A 24,345-nucleotide genomic window follows, 5' to 3' on the forward strand; every position below is an offset into this window, starting at 1 on the left:
CTGTGTAACCTCCCGTACCGGTGTTTTCTCAGCTGCGACCCCTTATGACGTAATATCATTCGAATCCTAACGCTACTGTCCTTCCCTACTCAGTTCCCTATCGCCCAACGTTGACTTCATCCCCTTCCTCTCAACATTACCTGTTCCCCATTTCAACTTTCATCCCCCCCCCCCCAATTCTCTTTACCTGATCTGGACTTTCCTTCATTCCCCAACACCTGTTCCTCATCTTCTTTCCAATTCAAATTCCTTATCTTCACTACAACCCCCTTTATTTTTACTTCTCTTTAATTGTAACATCGTCTCGTTCCCCCACGCTTAGCTATTCCCCATTTAAACCCCTATTCCCTTTACCTTGATCTTGACGTTCTCGCATTCTCCCCACACCAGATCCCCATCTACATTCCAATCCCCTTTTTATTCTCCTCACTTGATCTGGACTTCATCTTAATCCCCCCCACCACTTAGCTGTTCCCCATCTTCTACATTCCAATCCCCTTTTTATTCTCCTCACCTGATCTTGACTTCATCTTAATCCCCCCACCACTTAGCTGTTCCCCATCTTCTACATTCCAATCCCCTTTTTATTCTCCTCACTTGATCTGGACTTCATCTTAATCCCCCCACCACTTAGCTGTTCCCCATCTTCTACATTCCAATCCCCTTTTTATTCTCCACACTTGATCTGGACTTCATCTTAATCCCCCCACCACTTAGCTGTTCCCCATCTTCTACATTACAATCCCCTTTTTATTCTCCTCACTTGATTTGGACTTCATCTTAATCCCCCCACCACTTACCTATTCCCCATCTACATTCTAATCCCCTTTTTATTCTCCTCACTTGATCTGGACTTCATCTTAATCCCCCCACCACTTAGCTGTTCCCCATCTTCTACATTACAATCCCCTTTTTATTCTCCTCACTTGATCTGGACTTCATCTTAATCCCCCCACCACTTACCTATTCCCCATCTACATTCCAGTCCCCTTTTTATTCTCCTCACTTGATCTGGACTTCATCTTAATCCCCCCACCACTTAGCTGTTCCCCATCTTCTACATTACAATCCCCTTTTTATTCTCCTCACTTGATCTGGACTTCATCTTAATCCCCCCACCACTTACCTATTCCCCATCTACATTCCAATCCCCTTTTTATTCTCCTCACTTGATCTTGACTTCATCTTAATCCCCCCACCACTTAGCTGTTCCCCATCTTCTACATTCCAATCCCCTTTTTATTCTCCTCACTTGATCTGGACTTCATCTTAATCCCCCCACCACTTAGCTGTTCCCTATCTTCTACATTCCAATCCCCTTTTTATTCTCCTCACTTGATCTTGACTTCATCTTAATCCCCCCACCACTTAGCTGTACCCCATCTTCTACATTCCAATCCCCTTTTTATTCTCATCACTTGATCTGGACTTCATCTTAATCCCCCCACCACTTAGCTGTTCCCCATCTTCTACATTCCAATCCCCTTTTTATTCTCATCACTTGATCTGGACTTCATCTTAATCCCCCCACCACTTAGCTGTTCCCCATCTTCTACATTCCAATCCCCTTTTTTATTCTCATCACTTGATCTGGACTTCATCTTAATCCCCCCACCACTTACCTATTCCCCATCTACATTCCAATCCCCTATTTATTCTCCTCACTTGATCTGGACTTCATCTTAATCCCCCCACCACTTAGCTGTTCCCCATCTTCTACATTCCAATCCCCCTTTTATTCTCTTCCCTTGATCTGGACTTCATCTTAATCCCCTCACCACTTAGCTGTTCCCCATCTTCTACATTCCAATCCCCTTTTTATTCTCCTCACTTGATCTGGACTTCATCTTAATCCCCCCACCACTTAGCTGTTCCCCATCTTCTACATTCAAATCCCCCTTTTATTCTCCTCACTTGATCTGGACTTCATCTTAATCCCCCCACCACTTAGCTGTTCCCCATCTTCTACATTCCAATCCCCTTTTTATTCTCATCACTTGATCTGGACTTCATCTTAATCCCCCCACCACTTACCTATTCCCCATCTACATTCCAATCCCCTTTTTATTCTCCTCACTTGATCTGGACTTCATCTTAATCCCCCCACCACTTAGCTGTTCCCCATCTTCTACATTCCAATCCCCCTTTTATTCTCCTCACTTGATCTGGACTTCATCTTAATCCGCCCCACCACTTAGCTGTTCCCCATCTTCTACATTCCAATCCCCCTTTTATTCTTCTCACCTGATCTTGACTTCATCTTAATCCCCCCACCACTTAGCTGTTCCCCATCTTCTACATTCCAATCCCCTTTTTATTCTCCTCACTTGATCTGGACTTCATCTTAATCCCCCCACCACTTAGCTGTTCCCCATCTTCTACATTCCAATCCCCTTTTTATTCTCCTCACCTGATCTTGACTTCATCTTAATCCCCCCACCACTTAGCTGTTCCTTATCTTCTACATTCCAATCCCCCTTTTATTCTCCTCACTTGATCTGGACTTCATCTTAATCCCCCCACCACTTAGCTGTTCCCTATCTTCTACATTCCAATCCCCTTTTTATTCTCCTCACTTGATCTGGACTTCATCTTAATCCCCCCACCACTTAGCTGCTCCCTATCTTCTACATTCCAATCCCCTTTTTATTCTCCTCACTTGATCTGGACTTCATCTTAATCCCCCCACCACTTAGCTGCTCCCCATCTTCTACATTCCAATCCCCTTTTTATTCTCCTCACCTGATCTTGACCTCATCTTAATCCCCCCACCACTTACCTATTCCCCATCTTCTACATTCCAATCCCCTTTTTATTCTCCTCACTTGATCTGGACTTCATCTTAATCCCCCCACCACTTACCTATTCCCCATCTACATTCCAATCCCCTTTTTATTCTCCTCACTTGATCTGGACTTCATCTTAATCCCCCCACCACTTACCTATTCCCCATCTACATTATAATCCCCTTTTTATTCTCCTCACTTGATCTGGACTTCATCTTAATCCCCCCACCACTTAGCTGTTCCCCATCTTCTACATTCCAATCCCCTTTTTATTCTCCTCACTTGATCTGGACTTCATCTTAATCCCCCCACCACTTAGCTGCTCCCCATCTTCTACATTCCAATCCCCTTTTTATTCTCCTCACTTGATCTGGACTTCATCTTAATCCCCCCACCACTTAGCTGTTCCCCATCTTCTACATTCCAATCCCCTTTTTATTCTCCTCACCTGATCTTGACTTCATCTTAATCCCCCCACCACTTACCTATTCCCCATCTTCTACATTCCAATCCCCTTTTTATTCTCCTCACTTGATCTGGACTTCATCTTAATCCCCCCACCACTTACCTATTCCCCATCTACATTCCAATCCCCTTTTTATTCTCCTCACTTGATCTGGACTTCATCATAATCCCCCCACCACTTACCTATTCCCCATCTACATTCCAATCCCCTTTTTATTCTCCTCACTTGATCTGGACTTCATCTTAATCCCTCCACCACTTAGCTGTTCCCCATCTACATTACAATCCCCTTTTTGTTCTCCTCACTTGATCTTGACTTCATCTTAATCCCCCCACCACTTAGCTGTTCCCCATCTTCTACATTCCAATCCCCTTTTTATTCTCCTCACCTGATCTTGACTTCATCTTAATCCCCCCACCACTTAGCTGCTCCCCATCTTCTACATTCCAATCCCCTTTTTATTCTCCTCACCTGATCTTGACTTCATCTTAATCCCCCCACCACTTACCTATTCCCCATCTTCTACATTCCAATCCCCTTTTTATTCTCCTCACTTGATCTGGACTTCATCTTAATCCCCCCACCACTTACCTATTCCCCATCTACATTCCAATCCCCTTTTTATTCTCCTCACTTGATCTGGACTTCATCTTAATCCCTCCACCACTTAGCTGTTCCCCATCTACATTACAATCCCCTTTTTGTTCTCCTCACTTGATCTTGACTTCATCTTAATCCCCCCACCACTTAGCTGTTCCCCATCTTCTACATTCCAATCCCCTTTTTATACTCTTCACCTGATCTTGACTTCATCTTAATCCCCCCACCACTTACCTGTTCCCCATGTTCCCCATCTTCACCCCAATCCCCTTTGCCTGTTCTTGACCTTCTCTCCATTCCCCTTCTGCACATTACCTTATTGATAAAATTGTCCTTTCGTGACTCGGTCCACAGCCGCGTGTCATAATTGTTATCGCCCACAGTTGGGTTTGTGGCTTCCGGTAAAAGATTCGTGCCTAGGCATCGCAGGGGGCCTATTTTTTACTCCACTCTACGCTCCCTTTTTCCGCCATTTGGTTATATATCTTTTTTTTTTTTCTTGGATACTTTTACATTGTTTGTAGAGGATTATTCTCTTTTATTAAGCTTTTTTTTCTTATTATTTTCGTCTAGGTGGATTCTTATGTCATTATATATTAATTTCATCTTCTCTTCCGCCTTTACTGGCCCAATTCTTTTTTAATATAGACATATATTTGTAACATACCGTAATAGTTTTTTTTTTTTCTTGGCCGTTTCTTTTTCCAGTTTACATTTCTTTCAAAAAATATATAATCTTAATTATTCTTTTTTTAAGCTTTTTCTTTAATTTTATCTCTTTTTCCTTTTGAAGATATTCACTCTTCCGGTTTCTCATTCGTTTCCTGCAAATTTTGTACCTTTATATATAGTTTCTATATTTGGGATTTTCTTTCCATTATGAAGTGCAGTTAAATTAGGGAATATGGTGCATCTGGAAATTATTTATGGGTCGCCATTATGTGTTTTTTTTATTAGGGTGAGATCACATTATATATATATATATATATATATATATATATATATATATATATATATATATATATATATATATATATATATATATATATATATATATATATATATATATATATATATATATACACACAAATTTATTATGAAATGAAAGATGTTCACTTTTATGGGTCTAGTAAATTAGGTGACCGGAATGAACTTTGTTATATAAAAAGATGATCATTCCGCAAATTGTGGTTCATTGATAAAGGATGATGAAAAGACTATTTATGTCATTTATTTATATGCATCACACTTCCTAGATATAAAAAAACGCTTATCCTGAAATTATTTTATCTCTGAAACAAATTAGCAATATGCGTTTTACAATAAATAAAAGACACACATCACGAGAGAAAGACGAATGCGGCAAATGATGGTTAAACAAGTTTCATTCTAATTGATGTTGGTATAAATGTCGAAACGTTTTCATCTTTGTAAATGGCGAAACATTTCCAGCCGGTTTGGAAAGAAGAGTTGTTGCTTCTGCTTGATGATGATAACAAAAAGCAATTAAAGGTACGAATGGACGGGGAAAAAATATGTTCCCTTTTGTTAGCTTGTTCTCAAATGGTACACTGGATTCGAAAAGAAAATATAATTCGAAAACAAAAATCGCAGTGTTTTGACCCTTTGCGTGACTACGTGTTTAACGTTATTTTTAAAATAGAGGTTTAGGAAAAATCTAAACACACCAGCATCTGTACGTTCAAGCACACACACATATTATATATATATATATATATATATATATATATATATATATATATATATATATATATATATATATATATATATATATATATATATATGTCACTACTTCAGCTTTCCACTTGACTATTCATTCATAAATTCTCAGTAATGAGGGCAACACTTCATGTAGGTATAGTAGATATATTAGGAGAATGATCAAATTAAAGTTAAAATTAAACAGACTTTACTTATTTTAAATCACGTATAAATATATAACAAAATAATAACAAATAACCACTTAATAAACACTATAAGCAAGTGAAGAATTAGCCACCGGATAACGAACTCAAAAGTATTAACTTGAAAGAGCTTGGAAGTAAACATTTCCAAGGATTACATACGTAAAAATAACAAAAGGTAATTTCATTCATGCTGTCCGCTACGATCAGCAATCAATAGATGGCGCTAAAGTTATACACAATAATAGGTGTAATTAGAAATGCTAAATAATGATAGGAGGGTTATTATAGTTCCCCCCTGTTAGGAATGAAATTATGACAATCTTATTGACAAATTTAGTGAATTGTGGTTTTCTGTCCAAGACGTGATAATGCGTCGGCGATGGTGTAGTTTGATCCTCGAATGCTGTGGATCTCAATGTTGTAAGACGACAAGATGTATGACCATCGAAGAAGTTTCTTGTTGTTAAGCTTTGCCCTTTCGAGGAAGGTAAGGGGTTTGTGGTCTGTAAATGACGACACGTGCAGCTCCTTCCAGATATGGACGAAAATGAAGGACAGTTGCAACAAGACTATATAATTCTTTCTCGATGGTAGGCCATCCTAGTTGAGCGCCTTTGAACGCTCCTGAGTAATAAGATACTGGCAGCAGATGTTCCAACAAAGGAGGAAAAGTACTGGTCCCATTGATTTCTTGCAGTAGGACACCACCAAATCCAGTATTACAAGCATCGACCTGTATAAAAAAAAGTTTAGTAAGATTAGGCGCTTGCAACAAAGGAGATGAAGTCATGAATAACTTTAGCTGCCGGAAGGCCTTATCGTGATCCTGTGTCCAGTGAATCCTTACTTTGCTGGATGTCAATACATGTAGAGGAGAAGTTATGATGGAAAAATTAGGACAAAACTTTGAATAATATGACACCATACCTAAGAAAGTTTCGAGTTCTTTTTTATCACTAGGAGTGGGGAATGAAGTTATAGCCTTTACATTAGTATCCTTGGGTAATATGGAGCCACTGCCAATGACATGTCCTAGGTATGTAACTTTTGCCTTACCAAATGAACTCTTGGCTAAATTAATAACTAGGTTAGCTTCCAGGAGTCTTTTGAAGAGTTCTCTTAAGATCTTGAGATGTTCGTCCCAGGAGATACTAGCAATTATGATGTCATCCAAATAGACATACACACCCTCCAAACCACGTGTAACTTCATGGACCATCCTTTGGAATGTAGCTGGAGCATTAGTCATCCCAAATGGCAAAACTCTGTATTCAAAGAGACCAAAAGGTGTTATAAAGGCTGATATCTCTCTTGTCCTATCTGTTAATTTAATTTGATAATAACCCTTTAAGAGATCAATCTGGGTAAGGTATTTAGAATTACTCACAGAGTCAATAATATCCGCAATTCTAGGTAATGGATAAGCATCCTTGACCGTTACAGAATTAACCCTTCTATAATCCGTACACATACGATAGGAATTGTTAGGCTTTTTAACTAAAATACAAGGCGATGCCCAGGGAGACTTACTTGGTGCAGCCAAATCTAGTTTTAGTAAATACTCAACCTCAGCCTTCAAGGCTGGTAATAAACGATGGGACACCCGATAAAAAGGTTGACGAACGGGATTGGCGTTTGGTTCTAGCACAATATCATGTTGCACCAAGGTACAGCAACCAGGAGTGTCTGAACATATTGCAGGATAAGACTTCAGAACAGCCTCTAATTCTTCCCTTTCCACCTTAGGAAGATGACCAAGATACTGTGAAAGCAAAGAAAGAATCTGAATTACTAGCATCTTTCCATGACAAAATATGATTATGAGCCAAAGTTTCTTCTTCGTCTGGCTCAAGAGGAGCTAAAAGTTTATCATTATCAACTGCCTCGGGTACTATGTTTTTCGGGGTAGGAGAAGTCTCGATGGGAGTAGTTATCCTCGAGTTGTGAGTGGAGTGATCAGTCTCTCTACTTATCAGGTGAACTGCCTGTGGAGAAATCTTTGCAGATTGGTATGGTTTTATAAGATTAATGTGCACTAACTGGCTAGGCTTCCTTTTATCTGGAGTTTCAATTGCATAAGTTGTTTTAGAGACCCTTTTAGTGATTTTATACGGACCCATAAATTTTTCTCTCAATGGAGCTCCTGGAACTGGTCGACATACAAGTACATCATCTCCTACTTTAAAAGTTCTAATTTTGGCCTTTTTATCGTAATGGTTTTTCATTCGAATCTGACTGTTAGTTAAATTCAGATTGGCAAATTCATAAACATGGTCAAATTTAACCTTAAGACTTTGGAGGTATTGCGGAATACTTACTTGCTGGTCTTTGTAAGTACCTCTTAGGATGTTTTCTTTTACCATACTAAGGTTTGTCCTAGGTCTGCGGCCAAACATCATCTCGAAGGGAGAAATTCCAGTCGATTCATTAGGTGTACTCCTAAGTACATACATAAGCAGATCCAGGTCTTCATCCCAGTCTCGTCCAGTTTCACAAATGTACTTGCGCAGGAGGTTTTTAATGGTCTGGTGTACTCGTTCGAGGGCTCCATTAGTCTGAGGGTGATAAGCTGAAGCAAAAATATGAGAGATGTTTAACTGCTTTAAAGTTTGCTTAAACAAATCACTAGTGAAGTTTGTCCCCTGATCACACTGAAGCTCTTTTGGAAAACCAAAAATGGTGAATATTTTAAGAAGATTAACAATTATTGTTCTAGCAGATATGTTTTTTATAGGTACGGCTAAAGGAAATCTAGTAGTTGGACACAACAAGGTTAAAATGTACTCATTTTGTTTTTTAGTTTTGGGAAGTGGACCAACACAATCTACAATTACCTTTTCAAAAGGAGAATTAGGTACTGTAATAGGAACTAATGGTGCTGGAGGTATTTTCTGATTTGGTTTACCAGTTACCTGGCAGGGATGGCAAGATTCTATGTGGTGCTTTACATCAGCTTTCATACCAGGCCAGTAGTAATCGTCCAGCAAACGCTTATAGGTTTTGGAAATGCCTAGATGAGACTCTGCTGAATGAGCAAGATCCAATAAGGCTGCACGAAGATTAGAATGAACTACAAGCTGGTAACTATCATGCCAGGAATTTTGTCCTGCAATCTTCAAAGGTCTATAACGTCTCATAAGGATGTTATTATCAAGATAAAAATATGGTAACTTACTTTCATCAACGTCATCTTTTACTTTATCAAAGTATTCTTTCAAACTATCATCAGACCTTTGATACTCTACAAATTCATCTGAGGGAATATCAACAAGATCAGCAAGGACTTTTTCACCTAAGGTACTTTGATCCACCTTACCTGTGTGTTCAGTGTCGCTAGAAGTTGAGGTTGTAGACCTGGTGACTACTTGGCAGGGAAGCTCTACCACCGGAGAAAGCTCTTTGCAAGCTTTTTCGATCACTACTTCAGGCTGCGTAATGATAAGACTAGGAGTACCGTTAGATTGAGCCAAGTCATTACCAAGTATCATGTCTATGTTCTTGCAAGGCAGGTCAGAATCCAACAAGGCGACATTAGTTGAACCTTTAAAATAAGGACAATCAAGAGAAATCTGTACAATAGGTAAAACCTTTTGACAAGTCAAATCTGACACAGTTACATACTGATCTGTTGGTTTAGCTAAATCTTTTAACTTTGAGCTAATGATAGTTTGAGATGACCCTGTATCTCTCAAAATTTGCACGGGAATATCATTTACTTTACCAGGATATGTAAATGCTGTAAAGTCTGATAGAGGTTGAGCACAGTGAAGAGTCGTTTTATTTGCAGTATTCCCTGATTTGGGTCCTTGTGAAAAAGCATTAGGAGAAGCCTTACCATGAGATGCTTTGCATTTGGGACTAGGACAGTCTTTAATATGATGACCTTCTTTCTTACAAAAAGTACAAACCTGTGGGGAAGATGAAGGTGAGGACGAATGTGGTTTAAGTTTATGAATGAGATGGTAATCATCAGCTAATAGGGCAGCCCTTTTGCCATCTTTTTCTTGTTTTTCTCTAATAAACATTGCCACATTAGCTGGAATACGCCTCAGGAATTCTTCTAAAACTATTAAATTCTTTAATTGTTCTAAAGTAGTTATTTGTTCCTTATCTATCCATTTATTAAACTGCTTCAACTTCAATGTGAAAAACTCTAGATAGGTTTGAGCTTGGTTCTTCAAAGTTTGTCTGAAGACTTGTCTATACCCTTCTGCTGTAACACTATAAGCATCTAATATGGCAGTTTTAAAGATTTCATAATCCCTTTCTTGGACAAGTTGTGCTGCCACATATGCAGCTTTTCCTTTGAAGGAGTTTCTGATTAAGAGAACATATTGGTCTCTAGGCCAGTTGAGAGACGTTGCAGTGTTTTCAAAAGTAATGAAAAAAACATCAGGATCTTTTTCATCGAAGACAGGCAGGAGTTTGCGTGCTTTACTAAGGTCAAAAGCATCGGGTAGCTGTTTTTCTGCCAACCTTTCTTCTATTCTTATGGCTGATAGTTCCTTTTCCAACAGAACTTTTTCTTTACGTTCTATTTCAAGTCTTCTTTGCTCAGTTTCTACTGCGGCATTTGCAGCTTCAAGCCTTTTTTGTTCAGCTTCTAGTGTTAACTGCTGCAGTTCAAGTTGGAGTTTCAATTTCACTATCTCTGGGTCTTCAGTTACAGTAACAGTACGAGCAGCACCTCGTTCAAGTGTTAAAGGCCTTAAGGGAAGAGCCTCTTCTTCAGTTATGTTACCACTATTTATCAGGAAATCTAATATCTTTCCCAATAGTTCAGCTTTCACCACAGCATGACCTACAGATATTCTAGCCCTTACAGCTATTTGGCGAAGCTGGTCCTTTTTAGCTTCCTGTAGTGTATTTAGGTGCTCCCTGGGTGCACCTAAAAATTTCTCAAGATCAAAAGGCATCTCTCAATACTGATAAAATGGAAAATATCACTGGAAATTATATTACTACTATACACAAGCTTTAAGACTTAAAAACGTCAGGGCATTCATGGATTTATGGTGCGAAGGCACTCACAAACCAGAGGAATTTCCTTAATCCTTAAGTCCTACAATGTACAGAAATTCACTTAAATGAACAAGGCTTTAATAATCCATGCCAATCGGAAAATTTGGTTCACCAATAATGCAAAACCACTAATAATCTTGAATAAAATATTTTTAATGAAGTAAATAATTGGAAGTACCAACAGTTACCTGAACAAGGAATAAACCTTTAAATATCCATCGAGGTGGAACGAAGTTCTTGACCACGTGGTCGTAACAATATCCAGCCGAAATCCTTGAAAGAGCGAAGGTCGTACCCTGAGTAAGAGGAGCAGAAGTTCCTAAGGAAGGAATCTTCAATTCCTTATGATGAGGTTTTGAATGCCTCGAAGCACCTCGAGAAGTTGGGGCGACTATGAAGATATCGCTAAGCGATGGTAGTCAACAGAGTCGAGGGTTAAAAGAATGACGAATTCTAGGATGCCATTACCCTGCCTGCACGTCCTCCAAAATCTCGATGTATGCTTAAGATGACGTGTAGCAACACGACATTCTCTAGGTGAAAGTGTGAGCGCGCTGGAGAACACTATCCGGTGGTGGTCAGTTATAAACTAGCAAAATATCACTAATACACTACACTCATGTTGTCCATCATTTTAGAGAAACAACAAAATGAATTTCACAATCCGTCAAGATCGAGCGTAAGCGTAACACATACGTAAGTACATCCCGGACACAGGCCCCCAATTTGTCACTACTTCAGCTTTCCACTTGACTATTCATTCATAAATTCTCAGTAATGAGGGCAACACTTCATGTAGGTATAGTAGATATATTAGGAGAATGATCAAATTAAAGTTAAAATTAAACAGACTTTACTTATTTTAAATCACGTATAAATATATAACAAAATAATAACAAATAACCACTTAATAAACACTATAAGCAAGTGAAGAATTAGCCACCGGATAACGAACTCAAAAGTATTAACTTGAAAGAGCTTGGAAGTAAACATTTCCAAGGATTACATACGTAAAAATAACAAAAGGTAATTTCATTCATGCTGTCCGCTACGATCAGCAATCAATAGATGGCGCTAAAGTTATACACAATAATAGGTGTAATTAGAAATGCTAAATAATGATAGGAGGGTTATTATAGTTCCCCCCTGTTAGGAATGAAATTATGACAATCTTATTGACAAATTTAGTGAATTGTGGTTTTCTGTCCAAGACGTGATAATGCGTCGGCGATGGTGTAGTTTGATCCTCGAATGCTGTGGATCTCAATGTTGTAAGACGACAAGATGTATGACCATCGAAGAAGTTTCTTGTTGTTAAGCTTTGCCCTTTCGAGGAAGGTAAGGGGTTTGTGGTCTGTAAATGACGACACGTGCAGCTCCTTCCAGATATGGACGAAAATGAAGGACAGTTGCAACAAGACTATATAATTCTTTCTCGATGGTAGGCCATCCTAGTTGAGCGCCTTTGAACGCTCCTGAGTAATAAGATACTGGCAGCAGATGTTCCAACAAAGGAGGAAAAGTACTGGTCCCATTGATTTCTTGCAGTAGGACACCACCAAATCCAGTATTACAAGCATCGACCTGTATAAAAAAAAGTTTAGTAAGATTAGGCGCTTGCAACAAAGGAGATGAAGTCATGAATAACTTTAGCTGCCGGAAGGCCTTATCGTGATCCTGTGTCCAGTGAATCCTTACTTTGCTGGATGTCAATACATGTAGAGGAGAAGTTATGATGGAAAAATTAGGACAAAACTTTGAATAATATGACACCATACCTAAGAAAGTTTCGAGTTCTTTTTTATCACTAGGAGTGGGGAATGAAGTTATAGCCTTTACATTAGTATCCTTGGGTAATATGGAGCCACTGCCAATGACATGTCCTAGGTATGTAACTTTTGCCTTACCAAATGAACTCTTGGCTAAATTAATAACTAGGTTAGCTTCCAGGAGTCTTTTGAAGAGTTCTCTTAAGATCTTGAGATGTTCGTCCCAGGAGATACTAGCAATTATGATGTCATCCAAATAGACATACACACCCTCCAAACCACGTGTAACTTCATGGACCATCCTTTGGAATGTAGCTGGAGCATTAGTCATCCCAAATGGCAAAACTCTGTATTCAAAGAGACCAAAAGGTGTTATAAAGGCTGATATCTCTCTTGTCCTATCTGTTAATTTAATTTGATAATAACCCTTTAAGAGATCAATCTGGGTAAGGTATTTAGAATTACTCACAGAGTCAATAATATCCGCAATTCTAGGTAATGGATAAGCATCCTTGACCGTTACAGAATTAACCCTTCTATAATCCGTACACATACGATAGGAATTGTTAGGCTTTTTAACTAAAATACAAGGCGATGCCCAGGGAGACTTACTTGGTGCAGCCAAATCTAGTTTTAGTAAATACTCAACCTCAGCCTTCAAGGCTGGTAATAAACGATGGGACACCCGATAAAAAGGTTGACGAACGGGATTGGCGTTTGGTTCTAGCACAATATCATGTTGCACCAAGGTACAGCAACCAGGAGTGTCTGAACATATTGCAGGATAAGACTTCAGAACAGCCTCTAATTCTTCCCTTTCCACCTTAGGAAGATGACCAAGATACTGTGAAAGCAAAGAAAGAATCTGAATTACTAGCATCTTTCCATGACAAAATATGATTATGAGCCAAAGTTTCTTCTTCGTCTGGCTCAAGAGGAGCTAAAAGTTTATCATTATCAACTGCCTCGGGTACTATGTTTTTCGGGGTAGGAGAAGTCTCGATGGGAGTAGTTATCCTCGAGTTGTGAGTGGAGTGATCAGTCTCTCTACTTATCAGGTGAACTGCCTGTGGAGAAATCTTTGCAGATTGGTATGGTTTTATAAGATTAATGTGCACTAACTGGCTAGGCTTCCTTTTATCTGGAGTTTCAATTGCATAAGTTGTTTTAGAGACCCTTTTAGTGATTTTATACGGACCCATAAATTTTTCTCTCAATGGAGCTCCTGGAACTGGTCGACATACAAGTACATCATCTCCTACTTTAAAAGTTCTAATTTTGGCCTTTTTATCGTAATGGTTTTTCATTCGAATCTGACTGTTAGTTAAATTCAGATTGGCAAATTCATAAACATGGTCAAATTTAACCTTAAGACTTTGGAGGTATTGCGGAATACTTACTTGCTGGTCTTTGTAAGTACCTCTTAGGATGTTTTCTTTTACCATACTAAGGTTTGTCCTAGGTCTGCGGCCAAACATCATCTCGAAGGGAGAAATTCCAGTCGATTCATTAGGTGTACTCCTAAGTACATACATAAGCAGATCCAGGTCTTCATCCCAGTCTCGTCCAGTTTCACAAATGTACTTGCGCAGGAGGTTTTTAATGGTCTGGTGTACTCGTTCGAGGGCTCCATTAGTCTGAGGGTGATAAGCTGAAGCAAAAATATGAGAGATGTTTAACTGCTTTAAAGTTTGCTTAAACAAATCACTAGTGAAGTTTGTCCCCTGATCACACTGAAGCTCTTTTGGAAAACCAAAAATGGTGAATATTTTAAGAAGATTAACAATTATTGTTCTAGCAGATATGTTTTTTATAGGTACGGCTAAAGGAAATCTAGTAGTTGGACACAACAAGGTTAAAATGTACTCATTTTGTTTTTTAGTTTTGGGAAGTGGACCAACACAATCTACAATTACCTTTTCAAAAGGAGAATTAGGTACTGTAATAGGAACTAATGGTGCTGGAGGTATTTTCTGATTTGGTTTACCAGTTACCTGGCAGGGATGGCAAGATTCTATGTGGTGCTTTACATCAGCTTTCATACCAGGCCAGTAGTAATCGTCCAGCAAACGCTTATAGGTTTTGGAAATGCCTAGATGAGACTCTGCTGAATGAGCAAGATCCAATAAGGCTGCACGAAGATTAGAATGAACTACAAGCTGGTAACTATCATGCCAGGAATTTTGTCCTGCAATCTTCAAAGGTCTATAACGTCTCATAAGGATGTTATTATCAAGATAAAAATATGGTAACTTACTTTCATCAACGTCATCTTTTACTTTATCAAAGTATTCTTTCAAACTATCATCAGACCTTTGATACTCTACAAATTCATCTGAGGGAATATCAACAAGATCAGCAAGGACTTTTTCACCTAAGGTACTTTGATCCACCTTACCTGTGTGTTCAGTGTCGCTAGAAGTTGAGGTTGTAGACCTGGTGACTACTTGGCAGGGAAGCTCTACCACCGGAGAAAGCTCTTTGCAAGCTTTTTCGATCACTACTTCAGGCTGCGTAATGATAAGACTAGGAGTACCGTTAGATTGAGCCAAGTCATTACCAAGTATCATGTCTATGTTCTTGCAAGGCAGGTCAGAATCCAACAAGGCGACATTAGTTGAACCTTTAAAATAAGGACAATCAAGAGAAATCTGTACAATAGGTAAAACCTTTTGACAAGTCAAATCTGACACAGTTACATACTGATCTGTTGGTTTAGCTAAATCTTTTAACTTTGAGCTAATGATAGTTTGAGATGACCCTGTATCTCTCAAAATTTGCACGGGAAAATCATTTACTTTACCAGGATATGTAAATGCTGTAAAGTCTGATAGAGGTTGAGCACAGTGAAGAGTCGTTTTATTTGCAGTATTCCCTGATTTGGGTCCTTGTGAAAAAGCATTAGGAGAAGCCTTACCATGAGATGCTTTGCATTTGGGACTAGGACAGTCTTTAATATGATGACCTTCTTTCTTACAAAAAGTACAAACCTGTGGGGAAGATGAAGGTGAGGACGAATGTGGTTTAAGTTTATGAATGAGATGGTAATCATCAGCTAATAGGGCAGCCCTTTTGCCATCTTTTTCTTGTTTTTCTCTAATAAACATTGCCACATTAGCTGGAATACGCCTCAGGAATTCTTCTAAAACTATTAAATTCTTTAATTGTTCTAAAGTAGTTATTTGTTCCTTATCTATCCATTTATTAAACTGCTTCAACTTCAATGTGAAAAACTCTAGATAGGTTTGAGCTTGGTTCTTCAAAGTTTGTCTGAAGACTTGTCTATACCCTTCTGCTGTAACACTATAAGCATCTAATATGGCAGTTTTAAAGATTTCATAATCCCTTTCTTGGACAAGTTGTGCTGCCACATATGCAGCTTTTCCTTTGAAGGAGTTTCTGATTAAGAGAACATATTGGTCTCTAGGCCAGTTGAGAGACGTTGCAGTGTTTTCAAAAGTAATGAAAAAAACATCAGGATCTTTTTCATCGAAGACAGGCAGGAGTTTGCGTGCTTTACTAAGGTCAAAAGCATCGGGTAGCTGTTTTTCTGCCAACCTTTCTTCTATTCTTATGGCTGATAGTTCCTTTTCCAACAGAACTTTTTCTTTACGTTCTATTTCAAGTCTTCTTTGCTCAGTTTCTACTGCGGCATTTGCAGCTTCAAGCCTTTTTTGTTCAGCTTCTAGTGTTAACTGCTGCAGTTCAAGTTGGAGTTTCAATTTCACTATCTCTGGGTCTTCAGTTACAGTAACAGTACGAGCAGCACCTCGTTCAAGTGTTAAAGGCCTTAAGGGAAGAGCCTCTTCTTCAGTTATGTTACCACTATTTATCAGGAAATCTAATATCTTTCCCAATAGTTCAGCTTTCACCACAGCATGACCTACAGATATTCTAGCCCTTACAGCTATTTGGCGAAGCTGGTCCTTTTTAGCTTCCTGTAGTGTATTTAGGTGCTCCCTGGGTGCACCTAAAAATTTCTCAAGATCAAAAGGCATCTCTCAATACTGATAAAATGGAAAATATCACTGGAAATTATATTACTACTATACACAAGCTTTAAGACTTAAAAACGTCAGGGCATTCATGGATTTATGGTGCGAAGGCACTCACAAACCAGAGGAATTTCCTTAATCCTTAAGTCCTACAATGTACAGAAATTCACTTAAATGAACAAGGCTTTAATAATCCATGCCAATCGGAAAATTTGGTTCACCAATAATGCAAAACCACTAATAATCTTGAATAAAATATTTTTAATGAAGTAAATAATTGGAAGTACCAACAGTTACCTGAACAAGGAATAAACCTTTAAATATCCATCGAGGTGGAACGAAGTTCTTGACCACGTGGTCGTAACAATATCCAGCCGAAATCCTTGAAAGAGCGAAGGTCGTACCCTGAGTAAGAGGAGCAGAAGTTCCTAAGGAAGGAATCTTCAATTCCTTATGATGAGGTTTTGAATGCCTCGAAGCACCTCGAGAAGTTGGGGCGACTATGAAGATATCGCTAAGCGATGGTAGTCAACAGAGTCGAGGGTTAAAAGAATGACGAATTCTAGGATGCCATTACCCTGCCTGCACGTCCTCCAAAATCTCGATGTATGCTTAAGATGACGTGTAGCAACACGACATTCTCTAGGTGAAAGTGTGAGCGCGCTGGAGAACACTATCCGGTGGTGGTCAGTTATAAACTAGCAAAATATCACTAATACACTACACTCATGTTGTCCATCATTTTAGAGAAACAACAAAATGAATTTCACAATCCGTCAAGATCGAGCGTAAGCGTAACACATACGTAAGTACATCCCGGACACAGGCCCCCAATTTGTCACTACTTCAGCTTTCCACTTGACTATTCATTCATAAATTCTCAGTAATGAGGGCAACACTTCATGTAGGTATAGTAGATATATTAGGAGAATGATCAAATTAAAGTTAAAATTAAACAGACTTTACTTATTTTAAATCACGTATAAATATATAACAAAATAATAACAAATAACCACTTAATAAACACTATAAGCAAGTGAAGAATTAGCCACCGGATAACGAACTCAAAAGTATTAACTTGAAAGAGCTTGGAAGTAAACATTTCCAAGGATTACATACGTAAAAATAACAAAAGGTAATTTCATTCATGCTGTCCGCTACGATCAGCAATCAATAGATGGCGCTAAAGTTATACACAATAATAGGTGTAATTAGAAATGCTAAATAATGATAGGAGGGTTATTATAGTTCCCCCCTGTTAGGAATGAAATTATGACAATCTTATTGACAAATTTAGTGAATTGTGGTTTTCTGTCCAAGACGTGATAATGCGTCTGCGATGGTGTAGTTTGATCCTCGAATGCTGTGGATCTCAATGTTGTAAGACGACAAGATGTATGACCATCGAAGAAGTTTCTTGTTGTTAAGCTTTGCCCTTTCGAGGAAGGTAAGGGGTTTGTGGTCTGTAAATGACGACACGTGCAGCTCCTTCCAGATATGGACGAAAATGAAGGACAGTTGCAACAAGACTATATAATTCTTTCTCGATGGTAGGCCATCCTAGTTGAGCGCCTTTGAACGCTCCTGAGTAATAAGATACTGGCAGCAGATGTTCCAACAAAGGAGGAAAAGTACTGGTCCCATTGATTTCTTGCAGTAGGACACCACCAAATCCAGTATTACAAGCATCGACCTGTATAAAAAAAAGTTTAGTAAGATTAGGCGCTTGCAACAAAGGAGATGAAGTCATGAATAACTTTAGCTGCCGGAAGGCCTTATCGTGATCCTGTGTCCAGTGAATCCTTACTTTGCTGGATGTCAATACATGTAGAGGAGAAGTTATGATGGAAAAATTAGGACAAAACTTTGAATAATATGACACCATACCTAAGAAAGTTTAGAGTTCTTTTTTATCACTAGGAGTGGGGAATGAAGTTATAGCCTTTACATTAGTATCCTTGGGTAATATGGAGCCACTGCCAATGACATGTCCTAGGTATGTAACTTTTGCCTTACCAAATGAACTCTTGGCTAAATTAATAACTAGGTTAGCTTCCAGGAGTCTTTTGAAGAGTTCTCTTAAGATCTTGAGATGTTCGTCCCAGGAGATACTAGCAATTATGATGTCATCCAAATAGACATACACACCCTCCAAACCACGTGTAACTTCATGGACCATCCTTTGGAATGTAGCTGGAGCATTAGTCATCCCAAATGGCAAAACTCTGTATTCAAAGAGACCAAAAGGTGTTATAAAGGCTGATATCTCTCTTGTCCTATCTGTTAATTTAATTTGATAATAACCCTTTAAGAGATCAATCTGGGTAAGGTATTTAGAATTACTCACAGAGTCAATAATATCCGCAATTCTAGGTAATGGATAAGCATCCTTGACCGTTACAGAATTAACCCTTCTATAATCCGTACACATACGATAGGAATTGTTAGGCTTTTTAACTAAAATACAAGGCGATGCCCAGGGAGACTTACTTGGTGCAGCCAAATCTAGTTTTAGTAAATACTCAACCTCAGCCTTCAAGGCTGGTAATAAACGATGGGACACCCGATAAAAAGGTTGACGAACGGGATTGGCGTTTGGTTCTAGCACAATATCATGTTGCACCAAGGTACAGCAACCAGGAGTGTCTGAACATATTGCAGGATAAGACTTCAGAACAGCCTCTAATTCTTCCCTTTCCACCTTAGGAAGATGACCAAGATACTGTGAAAGCAAAGAAAGAATCTGAATTACTAGCATCTTTCCATGACAAAATATGATTATGAGCCAAAGTTTCTTCTTCGTCTGGCTCAAGAGGAGCTAAAAGTTTATCATTATCAACTGCCTCGGGTACTATGTTTTTCGGGGTAGGAGAAGTCTCGATGGGAGTAGTTATCCTCGAGTTGTGAGTGGAGTGATCAGTCTCTCTACTTATCAGGTGAACTGCCTGTGGAGAAATCTTTGCAGATTGGTATGGTTTTATAAGATTAATGTGCACTAACTGGCTAGGCTTCCTTTTATCTGGAGTTTCAATTGCATAAGTTGTTTTAGAGACCCTTTTAGTGATTTTATACGGACCCATAAATTTTTCTCTCAATGGAGCTCCTGGAACTGGTCGATATACAAGTACATCATCTCCTACTTTAAAAGTTCTAATTTTGGCCTTTTTATCGTAATGGTTTTTCATTCGAATCTGACTGTTAGTTAAATTCAGATTGGCAAATTCATAAACATGGTCAAATTTAACCTTAAGACTTTGGAGGTATTGCGGAATACTTACTTGCTGGTCTTTGTAAGTACCTCTTAGGATGTTTTCTTTTACCATACTAAGGTTTGTCCTAGGTCTGCGGCCAAACATCATCTCGAAGGGAGAAATTCCAGTCGATTCATTAGGTGTACTCCTAAGTACATACATAAGCAGATCCAGGTCTTCATCCCAGTCTCGTCCAGTTTCACAAATGTACTTGCGCAGGAGGTTTTTAATGGTCTGGTGTACTCGTTCGAGGGCTCCATTAGTCTGAGGGTGATAAGCTGAAGCAAAAATATGAGAGATGTTTAACTGCTTTAAAGTTTGCTTAAACAAATCACTAGTGAAGTTTGTCCCCTGATCACGCTGAAGCTCTTTTGGAAAACCAAAAATGGTGAATATTTTAAGAAGATTAACAATTATTGTTCTAGCAGATATGTTTTTTATAGGTACGGCTAAAGGAAATCTAGTAGTTGGACACAACAAGGTTAAAATGTACTCATTTTGTTTTTTAGTTTTGGGAAGTGGACCAACACAATCTACAATTACCTTTTCAAAAGGAGAATTAGGTACTGTAATAGGAACTAATGGTGCTGGAGGTATTTTCTGATTTGGTTTACCAGTTACCTGGCAGGGATGGCAAGATTCTATGTGGTGCTTTACATCAGCTTTCATACCAGGCCAGTAGTAATCGTCCAGCAAACGCTTATAGGTTTTGGAAATGCCTAGATGAGACTCTGCTGAATGAGCAAGATCCAATAAGGCTGCACGAAGATTAGAATGAACTACAAGCTGGTAACTATCATGCCAGGAATTTTGTCCTGCAATCTTCAAAGGTCTATAACGTCTCATAAGGATGTTATTATCAAGATAAAAATATGGTAACTTACTTTCATCAACGTCATCTTTTACTTTATCAAAGTATTCTTTCAAACTATCATCAGACCTTTGATACTCTACAAATTCATCTGAGGGAATATCAACAAGATCAGCAAGGACTTTTTCACCTAAGGTACTTTGATCCACCTTACCTGTGTGTTCAGTGTCGCTAGAAGTTGAGGTTGTAGACCTGGTGACTACTTGGCAGGGAAGCTCTACCACCGGAGAAAGCTCTTTGCAAGCTTTTTCGATCACTACTTCAGGCTGCGTAATGATAAGACTAGGAGTACCGTTAGATTGAGCCAAGTCATTACCAAGTATCATGTCTATGTTCTTGCAAGGCAGGTCAGAATCCAACAAGGCGACATTAGTTGAACCTTTAAAATAAGGACAATCAAGAGAAATCTGTACAATAGGTAAAACCTTTTGACAAGTCAAATCTGACACAGTTACATACTGATCTGTTGGTTTAGCTAAATCTTTTAACTTTGAGCTAATGATAGTTTGAGATGACCCTGTATCTCTCAAAATTTGCACGGGAATATCATTTACTTTACCAGGATATGTAAATGCTGTAAAGTCTGATAGAGGTTGAGCACAGTGAAGAGTCGTTTTATTTGCAGTATTCCCTGATTTGGGTCCTTGTGAAAAAGCATTAGGAGAAGCCTTACCATGAGATGCTTTGCATTTGGGACTAGGACAGTCTTTAATATGATGACCTTCTTTCTTACAAAAAGTACAAACCTGTGGGGAAGATGAAGGTGAGGACGAATGTGGTTTAAGTTTATGAATGAGATGGTAATCATCAGCTAATAGGGCAGCCCTTTTGCCATCTTTTTCTTGTTTTTCTCTAATAAACATTGCCACATTAGCTGGAATACGCCTCAGGAATTCTTCTAAAACTATTAAATTCTTTAATTGTTCTAAAGTAGTTATTTGTTCCTTATCTATCCATTTATTAAACTGCTTCAACTTCAATGTGAAAAACTCTAGATAGGTTTGAGCTTGGTTCTTCAAAGTTTGTCTGAAGACTTGTCTATACCCTTCTGCTGTAACACTATAAGCATCTAATATGGCAGTTTTAAAGATTTCATAATCCCTTTCTTGGACAAGTTGTGCTGCCACATATGCAGCTTTTCCTTTGAAGGAGTTTCTGATTAAGAGAACATATTGGTCTCTAGGCCAGTTGAGAGACGTTGCAGTGTTTTCAAAAGTAATGAAAAAAACATCAGGATCTTTTTCATCGAAGACAGGCAGGAGTTTGCGTGCTTTACTAAGGTCAAAAGCATCGGGTAGCTGTTTTTCTGCCAACCTTTCTTCTATTCTTATGGCTGATAGTTCCTTTTCCAACAGAACTTTTTCTTTACGTTCTATTTCAAGTCTTCTTTGCTCAGTTTCTACTGCGGCATTTGCAGCTTCAAGCCTTTTTTGTTCAGCTTCTAGTGTTAACTGCTGCAGTTCAAGTTGGAGTTTCAATTTCACTATCTCTGGGTCTTCAGTTACAGTAACAGTACGAGCAGCACCTCGTTCAAGTGTTAAAGGCCTTAAGGGAAGAGCCTCTTCTTCAGTTATGTTACCACTATTTATCAGGAAATCTAATATCTTTCCCAATAGTTCAGCTTTCACCACAGCATGACCTACAGATATTCTAGCCCTTACAGCTATTTGGCGAAGCTGGTCCTTTTTAGCTTCCTGTAGTGTATTTAGGTGCTCCCTGGGTGCACCTAAAAATTTCTCAAGATCAAAAGGCATCTCTCAATACTGATAAAATGGAAAATATCACTGGAAATTATATTACTACTATACACAAGCTTTAAGACTTAAAAACGTCAGGGCATTCATGGATTTATGGTGCGAAGGCACTCACAAACCAGAGGAATTTCCTTAATCCTTAAGTCCTACAATGTACAGAAATTCACTTAAATGAACAAGGCTTTAATAATCCATGCCAATCGGAAAATTTGGTTCACCAATAATGCAAAACCACTAATAATCTTGAATAAAATATTTTTAATGAAGTAAATAATTGGAAGTACCAACAGTTACCTGAACAAGGAATAAACCTTTAAATATCCATCGAGGTGGAACGAAGTTCTTGACCACGTGGTCGTAACAATATCCAGCCGAAATCCTTGAAAGAGCGAAGGTCGTACCCTGAGTAAGAGGAGCAGAAGTTCCTAAGGAAGGAATCTTCAATTCCTTATGATGAGGTTTTGAATGCCTCGAAGCACCTCGAGAAGTTGGGGCGACTATGAAGATATCGCTAAGCGATGGTAGTCAACAGAGTCGAGGGTTAAAAGAATGACGAATTCTAGGATGCCATTACCCTGCCTGCACGTCCTCCAAAATCTCGATGTATGCTTAAGATGACGTGTAGCAACACGACATTCTCTAGGTGAAAGTGTGAGCGCGCTGGAGAACACTATCCGGTGGTGGTCAGTTATAAACTAGCAAAATATCACTAATACACTACACTCATGTTGTCCATCATTTTAGAGAAACAACAAAATGAATTTCACAATCCGTCAAGATCGAGCGTAAGCGTAACACATACGTAAGTACATCCCGGACACAGGCCCCCAATTTGTCACTACTTCAGCTTTCCACTTGACTATTCATTCATAAATTCTCAGTAATGAGGGCAACACTTCATGTAGGTATAGTAGATATATTAGGAGAATGATCAAATTAAAGTTAAAATTAAACAGACTTTACTTATTTTAAATCACGTATAAATATATAACAAAATAATAACAAATAACCACTTAATAAACACTATAAGCAAGTGAAGAATTAGCCACCGGATAACGAACTCAAAAGTATTAACTTGAAAGAGCTTGGAAGTAAACATTTCCAAGGATTACATACGTAAAAATAACAAAAGGTAATTTCATTCATGCTGTCCGCTACGATCAGCAATCAATAGATGGCGCTAAAGTTATACACAATAATAGGTGTAATTAGAAATGCTAAATAATGATAGGAGGGTTATTATAATATATATATATATATATATATATATATATATATATATATATATATATATATATATATATATATATATATATATATATATATATCATAAATACCTTTTAATGTCAAATTTCCACAGCCTCGGGATCAGAGGACCAATCGGGAATTAACTGTGTGGCCGAGTGATAAGTCACTGGAATCAAGGTCCTTTAAATATGCTCGGCGCACCTTGACTGGTACCTCAGTTTCCTTGGCCGGAGTTCGATTCCTCGGCCGACCAGAAGCTATTTTCATGAAGTTAATTCCCGGTTAAGTCTCTGATCCAGAGGCAGAGCAAAATCGATATTAAAAAGTATTTATAATTTATATAAAAATATGAAAAACACATATAAATGTGAAATTATTATTACACTCTCCCTTCTTGAAGTCTTAGTGGATACACTGAATAATCAAATGCATCAGACGGGCATTGGAAGATGCGTCCTTCTTTTTCGGAGAACTCTGTATTCTTTAGCAGCTCGTCAGACTGGTGAAGTTTAGAGATAAGCTTGCAAGACTTACAATAGTATGAGAATATCTTATATGACGATGCATATTTTATAATAGGGTAATGGCTGATAAATAGGTGAACTTTGAGAGCCGAAATTATCTGAAATGCTGGAAAACTTTTGGCAGTTACTGA

The 24,345-nt window shown here is 38.4% G+C and overlaps 1 protein-coding gene across 7 annotated transcripts; it reads right to left on the reverse strand.

Moving 5' to 3' along the window:
• Window positions 1-5,765: 5,765 nt before the first annotated feature.
• LOC137650102 (uncharacterized) lies at window positions 5,766-22,644 on the reverse strand. 7 transcript variants are annotated; one of them, XM_068383209.1, is made up of 6 exons: window positions 20,843-22,644; window positions 14,970-15,194; window positions 9,097-9,321; window positions 8,099-8,829; window positions 6,837-7,542; window positions 5,766-6,513 (listed from the first exon to the last, which is right to left on the reverse strand). In XM_068383209.1, exons 1-6 carry the CDS (start codon window positions 22,440-22,442, stop codon window positions 6,500-6,502), a joined length of 3,501 nt encoding a protein of 1,166 aa, XP_068239310.1. In that variant the 5' UTR covers window positions 22,443-22,644; the 3' UTR covers window positions 5,766-6,499. The 7 variants fall into 7 exon arrangements, with proteins under 7 accessions (XP_068239310.1, XP_068239317.1, XP_068239311.1 ...); XM_068383216.1 differs by lacking the exon at window positions 5,766-6,513 and having other exon boundaries at window positions 7,389-7,542; window positions 8,119-8,829; XM_068383210.1 differs by lacking the exons at window positions 5,766-6,513; window positions 6,837-7,542; window positions 8,099-8,829; window positions 9,097-9,321 and adding exons at window positions 11,639-12,386; window positions 12,710-13,415; window positions 13,972-14,702.
• Between the last annotated feature and the right edge of the window lie 1,701 nt (window positions 22,645-24,345).

The sequence above is a fragment of the Palaemon carinicauda genome, chromosome 11 (genome assembly GCF_036898095.1).
Source record: "Palaemon carinicauda isolate YSFRI2023 chromosome 11, ASM3689809v2, whole genome shotgun sequence".
Classification (NCBI taxonomy): Eukaryota; Metazoa; Arthropoda; class Malacostraca; order Decapoda; family Palaemonidae; genus Palaemon; species Palaemon carinicauda.